Source organism: Danio aesculapii, chromosome 11 (assembly GCF_903798145.1).
Source record: "Danio aesculapii chromosome 11, fDanAes4.1, whole genome shotgun sequence".
In the NCBI taxonomy this organism is placed as follows: domain Eukaryota; kingdom Metazoa; phylum Chordata; class Actinopteri; order Cypriniformes; family Danionidae; genus Danio; species Danio aesculapii.
In genome coordinates this window covers 25624843-25643183 of record NC_079445.1, presented here as the reverse complement: position 1 = coordinate 25643183, position 18341 = coordinate 25624843, and the positions used below count along the sequence as shown (strand labels likewise).

General features: G+C 33.5%; 1 protein-coding gene across 2 annotated transcripts; it reads left to right on the top strand.

The window, feature by feature from the left end:
- Positions 1 to 8967: 8967 nt before the first annotated feature.
- Positions 8968 to 16586, top strand: gata1a (GATA binding protein 1a). Of its 2 annotated transcripts, none has more exons than XM_056468183.1 (6): positions 8968 to 9063; positions 10539 to 10746; positions 12477 to 12968; positions 13094 to 13185; positions 14426 to 14551; positions 14633 to 16586. In XM_056468183.1, exons 2-6 carry the CDS (start codon positions 10539 to 10541, stop codon positions 14915 to 14917), a joined length of 1203 nt encoding a protein of 400 aa, XP_056324158.1. In that variant the 5' UTR covers positions 8968 to 9063; the 3' UTR covers positions 14918 to 16586. The 2 variants fall into 2 exon arrangements, with proteins under 2 accessions (XP_056324158.1, XP_056324157.1); XM_056468182.1 differs by having other exon boundaries at positions 13040 to 13185.
- The last annotated feature ends 1755 nt before the right edge of the window (positions 16587 to 18341 follow it).

The following is an 18341-nucleotide window of genomic DNA, read 5'->3' as shown; positions in this document are numbered from 1 at the left end:
TTAAATGTCCTGTGAAGTGCTTTAAAGTGTGCAGTTTTGTTCAATGTTTGACGTAATCTCAAATGAGGGTGGGACATGGTGTAGCCCCTCCCATTTTTGAGCTCAACGCATCAAATAATAAGCAAATGATAAGGTCTTGAAGGGGGCAGGGCATGTCAGGTATTAGCATTTGATTGGCCAAGATTTAATGACAAACTCGAGTTACATAGGCAAAAGTGAAAAAATGTATGCTTTAGATGTTTATATCTTCTAAACGCGACTATTGTCACTGTGTTGGCACACTAGCAATATATATTAACATACTGATACTAACATCTGAAAAACAATATTTTAATTTCACAAGACCTTTAATACACCAGTTTTAAAATGGAAACATAATGAAAATGCAGCCTCAAAAATAAGATATAGTAACTAAAGAATAAGTACTATTAATTAATGGAAAATTAAATATTGGCTTGCCATGTTCAGGTACAACACACAAAAACCTTCTCAAACATTTTATATTGGTTGAATTTTCAAACTGTGGCAATTAAGAACTTTTATTTGATCACAATAATCTCCTTATAATTCTTTTAAATATGTAAATAATTTAGTTTCATGCAATTGACAATAATTCAGTACCATAAATATGCCTATGTCACTGTACCCATATGAAAAAGTTTACAGCACTGTTTTGGCAGAGCAGCTTTTCATGATTGCTTTTATATTCAGAATATACAATGAAATACAAAATATGAAGGCAAAGTATTGGGCAGAAGCGTTGATTCAATGTCCTCATATGGGAGGCGTCTTGTGTGTCAGTTAAGGGTGTGGAGGCCAAAACTGTAAGTTGTAACAGTGAACATTAAGAGCAAGTCTTCTCAACTGAAGCGTGGTTTTGACCAACTTACATCGCAAAAACACAGACAAACTTAGCCAGTACCTTTGAGTCACACTGTATTACTTATGGGAGCTGTGGCTTTGAGGTCAGGTACACATCCTCTTCAAGTCTTCAATTTCACCTTTGTGCAAACTTTCATTTTATGCATCAGACTGTCTATGAATTCAACCAATGTTTGGGTTAAAGATGTTTCAGTCATCAGGTTAAACAGCAATCAAAATTGTCACATTCCACTTGTTCTAAAGCTGTTTGAATGTCTTTCATCTGTAGAAAAACACAGGAAGATATTCTGAAGAATGTTGCCATTGATTTCCATAGTATTTTTGTTCCTGCTATGGATGTCAATGGCTGCTTGTTTGCATCATTTAGAATATATTGTTTTGAGTTCAACTTGAATGTAAGTAAATGGTAAGTAAATTTTAATTTTGGGGTGAACTGTCCCTTTAGGCATATTTTAATTGGTATTTATACACATAGAAAGCCTATTGAGAGCAAATAAAATAATTTGGGTCAAATATATTGTTTTGTTATTCAGCATAACAGACCGTGTTATTTCAAAAAGCTTTTTAACACTACAACACTTTAATTTAATTTAATTTAATTTAATTTAATTTAATTTAATTTTATTTTATTTTATTTTATTTTATTTTATTTTATTTTATTTTATTTTATTTTATTTTATTTTATTTTATTTTGATTTATTTCACTCACTCGCTCCTTCCAGCTAAAATAAACCTCTCTAACACTTCAGTTGAAAATAGTCATTTTACAAGCAATCTACTCTATTTGTTACAATATTTTTTGAAAACGGAGGTATGATTATTTAGAATGTGTGTTTTTCAGTGTAGATCACAGTGTTTGTGTGAGAGCATCAGAACTGAGGATTCACCACCCTTCCAAATATGGTCAAAACTAAGCTTTTAATTTGTTCATTCATTTTCTTTCGGCTTAGTCCCTTATTTATCAGAGGTCACCACAGCAGAATGAATTGCCAACTACTTCAGCATAGGTTTTACACAGCTGATGCCCTTCCAGCTGCAACCCAGTACTGGGAAACACCCATAAACTCTCACATTCACACACTCATACACTAGGCCAATTTAGTTCACTTAGTTTATGAATAATTTAGATTATTTAATTCACTTATAGAATGTCATGTCTTTGGTCTGTGAGAAAAACCGGAGCACCCGGAGGAAACCCACGCTAACACAGGGAGAACATGCAAACTTCACACAGAAAAGCCAACTGGCCCAGCCGTGACTCAAACCAGCGACCTTCTTGCTGTGAGGTTTCAGTGCTAACCACTGAGCCACCATGTCGCCCCAATTTTTTCATTCTAGGGTAATTCCTGTGGTTGTAAATGAGTATATAAAACTGTTTCTGGAGAATTCTTGAATGAACCTAAGCCACAAACCTACTGAGTAGATATCAGAGAATATCTCTGATTATCATATTTAATCGGTGCAGCTCTAGCACCTTTAAAATCAAAAGGCAGTTCTAACATTAACAAATGCTATTTTCACTATTGATGTTAGTTAATAGATTATTTACGTTTATATTGCGACCTTACTGTAAAGTCTCCCCTATTCAACTTCATCGTAATTTTGTAATTAAATTAGTATGAAATATTTGTTTACTCCAGTTCTATAAATATACACAAATGTTGTTCTATCTGTCATTATAGCTTGTTAAAGTAGCTTTTTTTAATCTTGTGTCAATAGCGTGATAACACAAAAGCTTCAACAATTATTGCAACCAGACAAATGTATATTGTCATATGAGTGAACAGTTTTATTTAACATGTATTCACTAAATATACCAGTAGTGGGAGGAGAAACAGTCTGACAATTATTTCAGCCCGATATACATAAGGCATCTTACAGTCTGCAACCCATAGACAAGAAGTATTCAGTGTTCCCTCACTCACACTTATCTTCGGGATAAGACCTTTGACTGGAAATGATTTTACAGTTTTGAGGATGAGATGCGCAATTATTTGGGAATAAAGCTAAAATAATTACTAGCTATCACACTGTTATGTGGACAACCTGAAACAAATTCATCGCACCTTTGGAAATTAAACAGAATAATCCATCAAGGCGGACAGAAAGGCGGTTCTTTGAGCTGTTCGCTTATGACACCATGTGCTCAGCTGTGCGAGGGAAAGATAAGAGCCTGTGTTCATGGAAGTGTCTTTCTCTGGAATCGGAGCACTGCCCCAAAAAACCCACAACTGCCCCAATTTAAAGCCTTTCTGCCACCCTGACCAGTAACTGGCCCTAAAAGCGCTCTTGTGAAACTTTCTGGATCCACTCAGGCATTGCGTATTTGTCAGTCGGATTCCTGGTTGGGATGTTATTATACTATGAGAAGTGTACTGTCATTGTTGACACCCACTTGAATTAAGCTCTGGATTGCAATTAAACAGAATAATGAGTGTGTTACATGCATTTATATGCTTATATTTGTGCCAAATTAACTGTATGGAGAGAACAATGTAATTTAATCAGTCGAATTGAATTTACCAAAGTATTTTACATGCATTGAAAGTATTTTATATGCTTAATGAAGGAATTAAAGGGAAATAAAGCTGGATTAAGTGTGTGCACTTTGGTGCCTGAAACCCTTTTCTGCCTTTATCTTTATATTAGTGCATTACAAACTGTAATTGGTACTAAAAATATATATATTATGAGAATTGTAGTCATTACATGAATTAAAAACAGTATTCTGGCTGTTTTGGGATTTAAAAAAATATTATTTGTGATCCGATTTGTTTCTGTAATGGGATTATTATGAAATAATACATGTTTTTTTATGAACTGAAGGGTGTTTATGAGGCAATCAACATCAAATATTTCTTTTTATCACGAACACATTATTTTAAAATGAAAAACTAAAAACATATTCATTTGTTTATCCAAATGTTAATATGCCAGTATGTGAATATTCATAACACGTATTACACATATTACGTTTTTACAGCTAATTTAAGAGGAGAACTGAAGTATACACATGTACAGCTATACTGAGTGAATCATTTGTAATAATGCTAAATATACACAAAAAAACTATTCTGATTATTTTGATCATTTTAATACATACAGTTTATGTCATTAAGATGACTGTAGGCTGAGGCTACAACAACTTTGGACTTGGGCTGCACAATATATTATTGGAGCAGCGATATCGCAATGTGTGTCCGCAATAGTCACATCGCAAGATATGCAATGTTGAGTTGGGATTATAGATGTCCAGGAACCACAGGTCAAAACACATGAGATTTGTGGAGACTCTGCAGAATTTACGCACTGTAGCGTGAAAGTTAATTATCTGCATGTCTTAAGGCCTGTGACTATGTAAGCATTTAAAGAGAGTCCAAAGTATTTTAATAGAGCATAAAGACGTTTAATAAAAATTCACTTTAGTGAACAATTTCTATTTCTAAAAGACTGCATTGTTAATTTACATTTGATTATTCAGTTTCTGTAACCGAATACTGTTAGACTCTCCCCAAAAAACATAAATCACTTCGGTTTATTTCACTTTAATATCTGCTCCATTGTGTTTGTTTATGACTGTATTTTATTTATTATATGTATATAATAAATGACAGAAAAATGCGTTTATATTTTAGTCCCCTATAAAATCATCCCAAGCAATCTAAAGTCTTTGCGAAAAAGAGTGTTTTTAAGTTATATAGAGATTCTCTCTCTCTCTCTCTCTCTCTCTCTCTCTCTCTCTCTCTCTCTCTCTCTCTCTCTCTCTCTCTCTCTCTCTCTCTCTATATATATATATATATATATATATATCACAGAGAAAAAAATATCGCAATGTGAAATTTTCCAATATCGTGCAGCCCTACTTTGGACCATAAAAAAGGTCAAATATAACCAAAACAAATTTTGTATCTAATATTCCTCTATATTTGTTTTATGTTTAACGTAGAATAATAAAAATCCAGATAGAAACCATATATATATATATATATATATATATATATATATATATATATATATATATATATATATGAATGAATATAAAGCTGAGTAAATAAGGATAGAATTTTAATCTTTAATAAGTCATTGTACAATTTATTCATTTGACTTGTTCAAAAGCTGATTCATTTCCAATATCATTAGAAATTAAACTGCTGTCTTTATGAATGACCTAATAAACCTTTAGTTACGTGATTGGAATCAAAACCCCACTGTGTGTTGATCAGATATCCTATGTGTGAATGCTGAAAAGCACAGGCAGGTTTTAATCCACCATGCCATTCCTTCTAGAAAGTACACATTAGTAATGGTTTTCATTTTCAGCATTATAATGACCACAAATACATTTCTAATTCAGTGAAATCGTATTTGGAGAACAAAACGACTGATTCATGAAATGGCCTACACAGAGTCCAGACCTGAATATTATAGAGATGGTGCAGTATCACTTGAGATCATAGGATCAGACAAATAAAATAGCTTAAATCTAAAGAAGCACTATGGGAAATGCTGAAAAGCTTGATATTACATAGCACATTATTTGAAATGAAACTTCAGGACAGCATACAGAACAGTTCAAGTGTACAGTATACAGTAAAACCAAATACTGACAAGTAATTTTATTCTGAAAACTGTGTGCTCTTTTCTAATTTGGATCAAACCTGTAAATACATACAGAAGACCCAAAAAGTCGGCTAAATATGGATAAATATGCCATCGCTTTGACGGCCTTAGACTTTTGCACAGTACTTATATGCATTCATAATTAGCTACACATGACAATACGAAAGTAAATCATAATTTAGATGAGCTAAGTGAACTATGAGCTGTGAAAAAACACACCATTGTGTGACAAGCAGTGGGGGTGTCACTGTAGCTGTGAATTTGTTCATGTAGTGTCATTGCTAGTTATACGATCCCCAACCTCCCACTCCAATCTAGATAACCTCTTATCACAGTTCAGCAGCAGCGCACACACACAGAAACACACACACAGCCACATCCCTCAAAACTGGTCTTTGGAGACTGCTTTCTCTTTGACCGTTTAGTTTTTGTAGGCATAATTAAGCTGCTCCATACTATAAAATGTGAGTAAATGGACGCCATAGATGTATAAGTGAATGAACACATAAATAAAAAGATGAATATTGTCTTAAATTTGGGTCTGATGCTCACATAAGAATATCATATAGCTTCAAAAAACATGAACTTGTATTGTAAACATGAATAGTATTTTAAACATGTGACACACTGTAAAAAAAAAGGATTACTGCCTTAAAGAAAATTAACTTTATCGAACAATTAATTGTATTAATATATTACAGTATGCTCAATAATACACAAGAAACTGCAGCTTCATATTTTAAAATGTTTTAATGTATGCAATTTTTTATTCAGTAACAGACAGAAAAATTATGATATTATTATGATACAAACACATTTATTTGTATGTTTATTCATTTATATAGTTCATTTATATATTCATTTATATGTACATTTATTAATACCATTATATATATGTATGTATGTATGTATGTATCTATGGTATGTATATATATATATATATATATATATATATATATATATATATATATATATATATATATATATATATATATATATATATACACATATGTACACACACACACACACACACACACACACACACGTGTCTTCAGCTTTATGTAAATGCTGAAAGTCAACAAATTGAAATGAATTAAGCATTTCAGTAACATAAAATGTATTGTAGGTTTTGTCTTTATTGATATAAATGTGCGATGCATTTCAAGCCATATATAGTTTATGCATTATGTTGTATTGTACCAATATAAGTAATATTTAATATACTGTATCATATTATCCAGTATATTTGAGTATTTAAATATCGAAGTTTAGAATCCTAATGTGACAATACATATATAGTATGTTTAAGTTCTAAAATGGAACCTTATGTAAATCAATAACCTGGCGCTTGGTGAAGGATTTGCTTCTCTGGATCTCATCCCAGTTTCCCTGAAAATTATAAATGCACAATGGTGGAGGGAAGTTGAAAGTGTTTTGCCTGTCAAATGAGAGTGACAGTCTAAGTCCTGTGCTCTGGCAGGCCGTTCTGCGTCCGTATCTCTCACCATGATTGCAGCATTTGAGTTTATTTGCATTACTGTTCTTTGCTGAGCTGCACCAGGGAAAAGTGCTTTTGCATTTTCATTCGCTTTGTTCACAGTCACCGTTTCCATCCCAAGTGCTCTTTGTTAACACTTTGCACACCATTTTAATTGCCAAATGTATTAGGCAAGAGCATATGCTTAATTCTTTTAAACAATGAAACTTAATCAATGATGTGCTTGAATCGTAGGTACTATACGTTTATGGTTGTTGTAAAATAAGGTTTCTCAGGCTGTCTGTGGGATTTTCCCAGCGCTGTTGGATTTGCCTCTTTATCTGTATTTATAAGTGAAGCCATTTTATATAATCTCTGGTGAGAGAGTATTTTATTTATACTAGAAATTAAATACAAGTGTTTTTTGTCCTGTTTCAATGGTATTATTACTTTTTTTTACATTAATTTACTGAAGATGCCTGATAAAATAATAATTAGTCATTTAGTATAATAAATTAAATACCAAAACATCATTAGGTACATTTAGAATAGCAATCATGCGAAGACATAATAAAAGACTTAACACTTTGACTGCCCATACCAAATGGTTGACCATTTTTGACTTTTAAACAATGGTTTCCACAGCTCATTGTTGGTTTACAAAAAAGTCAAACATAATCCTGTTGCACTACTCTTGATTTTGGTTTTATTGTAAAAAAAAAAAACAAGAAAGCATGTTAAATGAGAATCTGAAATATTTTTATGGCGTACTTCAAAAAATCAAGGTGATTTAGTATTCATAAATGTTTTATTTTGAATATTTTTTTAAATGAATTGATCTTACACTTCATATTTTCAGATTTTTCATAGTATGTGTATTAAATCAGGTTCTTTTATCATAAACCGACATATCAACCACTTGGTAGAGGCTGATATTTTAGAAATTATGAGATGGTGAACTAGTGAAATTAGGAGTTAAGAAATGCAATGCTAAATTTTTTATTGGTCGGACAGTTAAAGGGTTAATAAGTGACTAATTAATCGTCAATTTAAATTGCTATAATTTGCTACTCTCTCAAACCAATAGGTTTCCACCATTGTTCAGCAAAACATTATTCATCATTTTCAATTTAATATATTTTAATATGATCACTTATACTGTAATATATATTGCTCAAAACAAATAATAGAAACATTTGGAGTTACAATGTGTTGTTTAAGTGTTCCCTTTATTTTTTTGAGAAGATTTTAAAAAGTGAGAATAAATATGAAGTTTTTGTTTTACATAAGCATATGAGGCACTGAATGATGATGAAACAGTTCTTTCATTCTGGGAATTTTATTTTTACTTACCTATTTGAAAAATTAGACACTTAACGCGGTTTTAATATGATTTCTATATAAATAAAATTACTTTTATACATTTAATTTGATGTACACTGTAAAAAATCCTTATGGGTTCATTGAACTTATTTTATGTTAAACTGACCTAAAACTGCATGCATAACTTTTAAAATTAAGTTAGAACATGATTAACTAAGTTTAAAAAGCTATAATGAACTAAAAACTGTCATGACTAATTGTTCATATATATTTTTTTACAGTGTAGATACCAAAATGGAACATCCAGTCTTTGTGTATAAGGTCATATAGGCTACAATCTAATTAAACATTTAAATACGAAATAACATTTTTGTTTCCTATTATTTCTATTTTAATTTCCAAACATTTTCTCAGTGAAACAAATTTCAGTTTTGATTCTTTCACTATATATGACTTATTATAAAAAATTATTTGTGTTCAAAATCAAAAAAATATTTACACAATCCTCCATTATTCAACTCACTTGCTGTGTCAGCCAGAGATCTGCCATATAATATTCAAAATGGTAAGCGTGGCCACCCGTATGGTAGGAGTGTCCAAAAAAGTACCCCAACCCCACCCATTGGTGCCCTACAATTTCAAATGAACCTACTAGTTCCCAAAGACTGAAGGAGATAAGCAAGCGAACAGACGACTAGTTCACTCCATGATCTGAGCATCTCCTGACCTGATAAACGACATCTTCAATACTACACTTGCAGGTAAGTTCATCTATATGGCGCCAGTAAAAAGTGTCTAACAACACATGAGCTGGCTTTATACTCACTCAGTTATTATTATTTTTATGTTAATTACTGGAATAATTATTTGTTTATCTGTAATTTCTACGTCCCTAAAATTTGCTAAATATGTGATACACTTGATTCAATCTACTTTTAAACCTTGCAGTATGTTTAATACACTTATATTTACATAAAAACGTTAAGTACAAGTAAATTGCTTCTAAATCCTGCAACAATGATGAAATTTTAAACGTTTCTTCAAATGTCATGTGAAATAATTGCAATTATGTATTCCCTAACTGTATATATGCTATTAATTTTATGTTCTTTGTGTTATTAACCGTATATATATGCAAATTTACACCAAAAAAAAGTATGCTGAATTTTTCAGTCTGCATTGATATTAACGGTTCAATACATATTAGCAACCAAACATATGCTTTGGTTTAAAACATTGCACAGAATTAGCACAGAATTAAGCTAATATGCACTTTAATGAATTAAATGTTGTCTCCCACTTGCAATGTGTGAAATCATTAAATAGCCTGTAGTAGATTAAGCAAACCACAGTTATGAATATGTGATAGGATTCATAATCACTCAAATAGATGGAGTGCAGTGTTTTCTATTCAACATGTGATAACACGACGGACTGAGGGGAAACGGCAAGAAAAAATATGCTATTTTCACTATTATATTAAACATTATTTATGTAATTCATCTATAAATACTATTATGTTTTGATAAAGATGGCTGGGTAAATATTTGGTTAAACTATTTTATGGGCAAGTTACGATATCTGAGGTTTGCAGTTCAACTTTAATTAAATATAGACCTCAGATTAGACTCTACAGCCACAAGCAAATAAAACTAATTGAATAATTCAAAATAAAAATTAAATAAGTGCGAACAAACACCATGAATTCATTTTCTAATAATATAACTCTTAATAATATCTGTAACGATATTTATTTGAGCTTAACTACGCTATATATATGGAATAAACAACTTGTTTCGAGACTGAATTTTTCTGTACAGACATATTAATATCAATATTGATCTTGCTCAAAAGTTGTTCTGGTTTTTTTACAATATGTTTTTCTGTTACTCTTTTAATAGTCAATTCCCCTAAGGGACTGAATGTTGTTGTGAGCTAATGCTAACTGTTATGAACGCTTGTGAGAAATTCAGACAAGCCGATGTATTTTTAGTGTTGACTTTTTGCCACAGTCAAATGAGGACCTTTTAAAGGGAAGTGTGACAGGCCGTACTGTCTAGATACCTTCATAAACCATTATATGTATTAATAAGCAGATCTCCAATACATGTTGATATCAGTCATCATTTCATTGACGCCAGTTGCTCTGAATGTTTGCATGTGCATTTTAGAATCTATTCAAACTCTTTCCAATCATTCCAGTTATGTCTGAGAATAATTGTTCCCTTTTTGCCAGATGGAGAACTCCTCTGAGCCTTCTCGTTGGGTGTCCCCCAGTCTGCTCAGTCCAGACCCATTGGCAAACTACACAACAGACGCTGGTTTACTGCCACCCGTGGATGAAGATGAGCCTTTCTACTCAAGCTCTGAGACTGACCTACTGCCATCGTATTATTCCACCAGCGTCCAGAGCCGAGCCACGTCGTCATACAGACACAGTCCAGGTGAGATCCTCAATAAAGCTCTGTGAGGTCCAAATAGGTCATTTCTGCATCACCAACCAGTATTGAAAAGGTGATGATAGATAGAAGCTGTCTAAGACATGCACTCACTGCTCTACTGCATTGAAAATTATTGAAATAATGTGTTAATAGTATTGTAAACAGTATTTTCTTTAAAAGGAACATTTTTAGCTTACTGTGGTTTAGCATGAATCTAATAATTAATCAATTTTGCTGCCTTACAACGGATGCAGCAGGCCCAATGATATTATGCAGCACCTGAAAACAGTCCCCAGCTAGGTAACAGCAATGTGTAATATCATTGCACCTGCTGCAGCCATGGTAGGGCAGCAAAAACGAAAGACGATTTTTTTCAACACATCTCTAAACAATAGTTTTAATAACTCATTTCTAATAACTGATTTATTTTATCTTTGCCATGATGACAGTAAATAATATTTTACAAGACACTTCTATACAGCTTTAAGTAACATTTAAAGGCTTAACTAGGTTAATTAGGTTAACTAGGCAGGAAATTAGGGTAATTAGGCAAGATATTGTATAAAGATGGTTTGTTCTGTAGATTATCGAAAAAAATTAGCTTAAAGGGGCTAATAATTTTGACCTTAAAATGTTTTTAAAAAAATTAAAAACTGCTTTTATTCTAGCCTAAATAAAACAAATAAAACTTTCTCTAGAAGAAAAAATATTATCAGATATACTGTGAAAATTTCCTTGCTCTGTTAAACATATTTATATTTAAAAATATTTAAAAAAGAAAAAACTTTCAAAGGGGGTTTAATAATTCTGACTGCAACTGTGACTACAGAAGAATCAAGCTTTAAAAAGGAATATTATTACAACTTTTGACATTTTTGAGGCAGATGCTAATGGTCTAATCTGATACAATGATATATGCTAAGCTAAACTAAAAGTGCTCCAGCTTAACCCGGAGAAAACTGTTTAACTCTAGAGTACTTCCTAAATGAGCCTAAAAATAACATTCACACTGAAATTGCTGGGTGGAGCATGTTTACATGACAATTGTGTACTAAAAATTGAAACCTTTTTTGTATTTTTAATACAATTATATTTTATTCCAGGCCAGTAGGTGGCCTTTTCACTTTGTAAAGAAACACATCTTTGCACATAGGATTTTATTGTCTGCTATAAAAGTTTTTTTATTGTCGTGAAGTACTCAAGCATGCCTAAAGACTGAAAATAAAATGTAGATAAATTCATAATTTTCAGAAAATCATGTTTAAATTGATACATGATGATAAAGGTTTTGTTTTCACAAAGGTTGAAGTCAGTTTTCAAAATTGTGCATTTTAGGCCACCAAATTAGTGTGTGGTTTTTGTATTTTAGGTCAAAAGCTTATTTTTTGTTGATACAATGATAGTCAATCAGGTCTGAAGCAATATTGCCTCATGACATAGCTAAAAAAATCTTCTGTTTCCTCTATTAAACACAAAACAAGATAATATGAAGAATGTTATACAAATGGATACATTTACATCCATAATAACATAAAATACTATGCAAGTCAAAGGCTGTTTTTTCCAACATTCCTCAGTATATCTCTTTTGTGTTCAACAAACAGGGTTGGGAAAAGTGAAGGATGAGTAAACGAGACAGTATTTTTATATTTGGGTGAACTATCCCTTTAAGTCAATATTGTTGTCCATTTATATTCACAAACTGTTCATTCTGTTATATCTCATTGAAACAGTTCGCCAAGTCTATTCATCTCAGTCAATTCTGGGAAACATCCAATGGCTGGACAACTCAGCAGGTCACTCTCTAAACTCTCCCTACAACCCCACATCCACCGTCTGGTCCAGTAGCCCTTTCGCAAAAACACCTCTCCACTCTCACACCTCCACGTCCATCTACCAGAACACCGCCACTCCATCTTTCACCTCCCCCAAAGAGGGCTTCCCTTCCCCGAGTCGTGATGGAAAAGATAGTCCCAGGCTCCAGGAAGTCCTGAAAGCCGAGCGCTTGAGTCCCATGGGTGGAGGTGGAAGCAGCTTTCTCAATCTGAGTTCAGCCACTGGAGGAGTTTACGGCCCTTCTCCACACATGCTGAGTCCATATGGATCCTACATGAGCACATCTCAGGACTACAGTTCAGCAGCGCTCTATTCTTCTGCGGGACCCTGGATGAGCCCTTCATCGTACTCACCCAAACTGCGCAACAAGATGAGACTTTCGCCACCTGGTATGTTGTGTTCTAGTCTAATTGATTTAAATTATGTGTGATTTCCTTTTAAGAATTTGTGAATTTGACAGAGGCTCGTGAATGTGTGAATTGTGGTGCCACCGCCACCCCTCTGTGGCGTCGAGATGGGACAGGCCACTACCTCTGTAATGCTTGTGGACTGTACCATAAGATGAACGGCCAGAACAGACCCCTCATCAGACCAAAAAAGAGGCTGGTATGTTAAATAATTACAAAACTTAATGTTAAGCTAAGTTAAATATAGTTATATAGCACTTTTCACAATACAGATTATTTCAAAACAGTTTATGATATCTGAAGAACTTGATGTGTGATGAAGCAGTTGCTATATATAATATATATATTACCCACTGTGAATATACTGCATGTGCATTATTATATAGTAATAAAATATAAAAATAACAATATTAAATAATGAATTATTGGATAAGTAGATTGATGATAAGTTCCATGTCTAACTAAATGAGAAATCATGCAAAAATTTTCTTTTATTATAGTCATAGTTGTCATGAAATAATATATAAGCAGACAGCGATTTCTTATATATAAAAATGTCTATCTATGTATATATTATATTATCTATGTTATACAAATATTATTAGCCCGTTTATTTTTTTTTTCCAATTTCTGTTTAACGGAGAGCAGATTTTGTCAACACATCTCTAAACATAATAGTTTTAATAACTCATTTCTAATAACTGATTTATTTTATATTTGCCATGATGACAGTAAATAATATTTTACTAGATATTTTTCAAGACACTTCTATACAGCTTTAAGTGACATTTAAAGGCTTAACTAGGTTAATTAGGTTAACTAGGCAGGTCAGAGTAATTAGTCAAGTTATTGTATAACGATAGTTTGTTCTGTAGACTATCGAAAAAAATATAGCTTAAAGGGGCTAATAATTTTGACCTTAAAATGGTTCTTAAAAAATTAAAAACTGCTTTTATTCTAGCTGAAATAAAACAAAAGACTTTTACCAGAAGAAAAAAATATTATCAGACATACTGTGAAAATTTCCTTGCTCTGTTAAACATCATTTGGGAAATATTTAAAAAAAGAAAAAAATCAAAGGGGCGCTAATAATTCTGACTTCAACTGTATATATATTTATATATATGTGCGCATGTATATTAGGGATGCACCGATCGATTGGCTGGAGACACAATCACATTTCAGGACTCGATCAGGGCAGCATGCCTAATATATATATATATATATATACATATATATATGTGTGTATATATATATATATATATATATATATATATATATATATATATATATATATATATATATATATATATATATATATATATATATATATATGTGTAAGGCATGCTGCCCCGATTCTTTGTCATGGTGATCGGTTATATATGCAGTTGGTTAGAATGAACAAAGTAATTATACAAAAAAATTGTCTCCTACATCAGATTGTCAGCAAACGTGCTGGAACGCAGTGCGCCAACTGCCACACTAGCACTACGACACTATGGAGACGCAATGCCAGCGGCGAGCCTGTGTGCAACGCCTGCGGCCTCTATTTTAAACTGCACAATGTGAGTATACACAATTACAATACATTTACCAGAAGGAAAAATGAGCAACCATCAAAACCTCAAATGTACCACTTTTTGCAGGTCAACAGGCCTTTGACAATGAAAAAGGATGGCATACAAACACGAAACCGCAAGGTTTCAAACAGAAACAAGAAGGGCAAAAAGAATGCAACTTCAGAGATTTATCCTGACATGTCTCACATGGCACCTCCAGATGAGCATGTAGGAGCGTACTCTTTGAACCCAGGACCCCTCCTGTCCTACAGTCACCCAGCTCATCTAATGCCACCTTCCACCTTACACTCCTCTACCAGTTTGCCCTACACCCACCACCCAAACTCTGGCATGATGCCCACACTAGTGTGAAGGAAACATCCACTGGACCATAATGAGGCTTGTAAATGATGTTGTACACACTTTTTGTTTCCCTCCATAAATGCATCCCACCCTTTTTTTAATGAAAGAGATGCATTAAAGCTGCTCCATATCCGCTGCAGTCAAACAGCTTGTCAGTGATATTTGAACCTGTTGTGTAGTTGAATAGTATAACATGGCTGAAACTGTGAGCTATATCATTTAAATGTAAATATTGATGATTGTATGGCTTATTTGTGCTTTAATCATACTATTACGACTTCTTTTGAGACGTTCAATAAATGTCTTGTACTTAAAGAGCCCCTATTATGCATTATAAAAGGTCATGTTTTGATTTTGGGGTCTCCAACAACCGGCTGATATGCACACAATGTCAAAAAACACTTTCATTGTCTTATAATATGCATTTATTTTTACATAACTATCCTGAAGATTCCCATATGGTTTATTCAGTGATTCATTTATTCCAAAACCCCTCTTAAGCGTGAAGCTAATTTGTGGTGATTGGTCCGATGACCCAGTCTGTTGTGATTGGTCGACTGTGTTTAGCTTGAGACAGTGAGAAACACCGACAACGGCTATGAAGTAGCAGAGTATGTGAGAGCCCAATGCAGGAATGTAATAAACCAATGCAGTTAAACACCAGCATGTTACGCTACTCTTAAAAAAAACATTAAACAAAAGTTGACCTTTTTGGAAAATTGACCACGCTGCGCGTGTAGGAAAAGTTGAGGGTGGCTATAGCAAAGGCAAACGGCAGAGGATCATAAGCACAAAATGCATTTAAATCGGTAAAGGAAGAAGCACACGTCGTGTTTTCAACATGGTCTTGGATGCAATAAGTAAATATCCCCATACAGATTTAACCTGAGTGATAAAATACAAGCACTGATCTATAATAGATACGTGACCACAAGCCGCACGAAGCAATTACAACTTACAACACACGATTAAACACAAATTTTGCAAACTACACAAAATGAGGCAACCATTTTAATCACACTTACAGGTTTATGATCCGGAGGAGGAAGAAACTGGTCCATATGAACTGTAACAGTTACTGACAAAGTCCCATACAAAATAGTCTCTACTGCTCCTTCCTTTAATAGCAAATGGCAGACCAACCCTGCGTTACAGCATAGGTTATTGTATCAAAAATCTGAAAAATGACAGGAACATACACAGCACACGGTTGGCTATCCTGTGGTGTTTACTAGAACCGTTTATTCCTCACAGCCGAATCTCCATCCGTCAGTGATTGTCATTTTCGTGTCATGATCAGTCCAGTGATCCCCTGTGCTTCGCTAGTGTCTGAAGGGAAAGGCATGTTCACGTTTTACCGGAACCGCACTTCATATTTGGAGATTTACCATATCAACGACGATGCAAAATATCCGAACCCAACTTGATTAATTTATTCGACTCTGAGTCAACTATTTCGTTAAAGAATTAAGTTTTAAACACGGTGCACTTTCAGATTTAAACCTCAGTTGGATGCTTTCATTCACTTAGAGCTTTGTTACACACTGCATGGAAGCTCAATTTTTAAAAACCCTTAATAGGGGCTCTTTAAAAGTTTTGAGGTTGAAATATTACAAGTTACATACTGACAGTACTGATACTACAGTATGTTTTTAAAATTAAACGCACTTCAAAATCAGTTCTTGGAGTCAAAACTAATCATTTGTTTTCATATCTAAAAGAAACCCAATATATTGTGGAATAACGTTTTTATAAAAATTCGTACAATGCCTAAAAACTTTTGATGGATATGCTGTAAAATTGGTAGGTAACGGTGCGTTTAACCTTAACTTTCATAGGTGACCACTTTCAGTACGATGATATTTAAATGTTGCTAACTGTTTTAGACTTTGTGGTTTGACGCTCACTATTTGGACTTCGTGTCACTGCAGCTATGCAATAATAGTGTCTTTGTCCATTCATCCACTTTGCAGAGGCTTTGACAATTGATCTGCTTTTGGAGCATGAACATGCAAATGAAACACTTTCCATAAAGCTGGCGGAGGGCGACAAAGCATTTAACCCAGGTTCCACTTGTGCCAGGCTCTAAATTTAGCTCAGACGGAAAAACTGAATATCTGTATACAGCCAGGGTTCACGCGCCACAACTGAAGGTAAACAAAGGCACCTGAAAGATGTCCATACTTAAAGACAATTAACAGCTGTGTTAATGAAGCATCTCATCGACTGCATGGGTTTAATACAAATGCATTTCCTGATATACCATGTAGACATGCTTACAGCTTTCATGACCAACACATGACAAAAGGTAATTAACTCGGCTCTTGTCTTACAGCACTGGAAAACTACTTCTTCTTTAATTTAAGGGGATGGTATTGTTTATTATTAGTTAAATGTAATCCCGTCAACAACACACAAACTCTCGTCTGCAGTAGGCCTAGCTGAAATCACAATAAAATGTCCATCTTCATCAGGATCAGCTTATAATCTGGAAATGCTTAATAGCTCACAATTTTTTTTTAATATAATTAGTTGGTTGGTTTTAACATAAAAACTACATTTTCCTCATGGCAAAAATGTTAATGTAAAACAAGCACCTGCAATTTGTGTTACTCAGCAAGGTCTTAAAATACACCATACTTTATAGAGAGAGTCCAGAAATACATAATTTGCATGATCACATAAACTGAGGTGAAATCATTGCATGATTGATCATTAGTCACGTGCAATGGTGAAAAACAGATCACTTCTCACGGGTTACTGTGAACATCTGTGGACATGACCTAATCCTGACCTCTGGATGACTCAAAAATGTGAAACTTAAAATGAAATGCACTGGTATGCATGAATTTGACATTGAATCAGAAAAATACTTGATATGTTAATCAGAAATATCTCTCATCTCAAACTTTTTGTGTCACACCACTCATGTTTAAATCCTGCAAACACCTAAAATATCCAAAAACATTGTTTTTGATAAAATGGTGTGTCCATAAATGTTGTTTAAAACGTTGAACCAGCATGCTTTGAGTGGCAGGTGGGTGTCTATTTTTAATTTTTGCCCTCCCTGAGTTTATCTGCTGGGACGGCCAGTCATATATTGGGGAAATGGTGACAAATGACTGTAAGAGATTAGCAACCACAAGACCAGCAGAGCAAATTCAAAATGACATCCGTTAGTCCTTCTCAGTCTCTTCTCCCTTAATAATACTGGTTATCAAAAACCTTTCGACAGAATTACACTGAATTATTGCATTTTCCACATTTTAGGAGCCCAAACTGCAACATATGGACACATTTTAAGGAATACTTCAATAAATGCTATGAAATTGTATTACAAATTTGGTGTAATACTTCTTAAATTTGGTGTAATACTTCTTAAAGCATGCTAGGATTGTAATAACATTTTAGTGCTAAGACTATAAACAGTCTA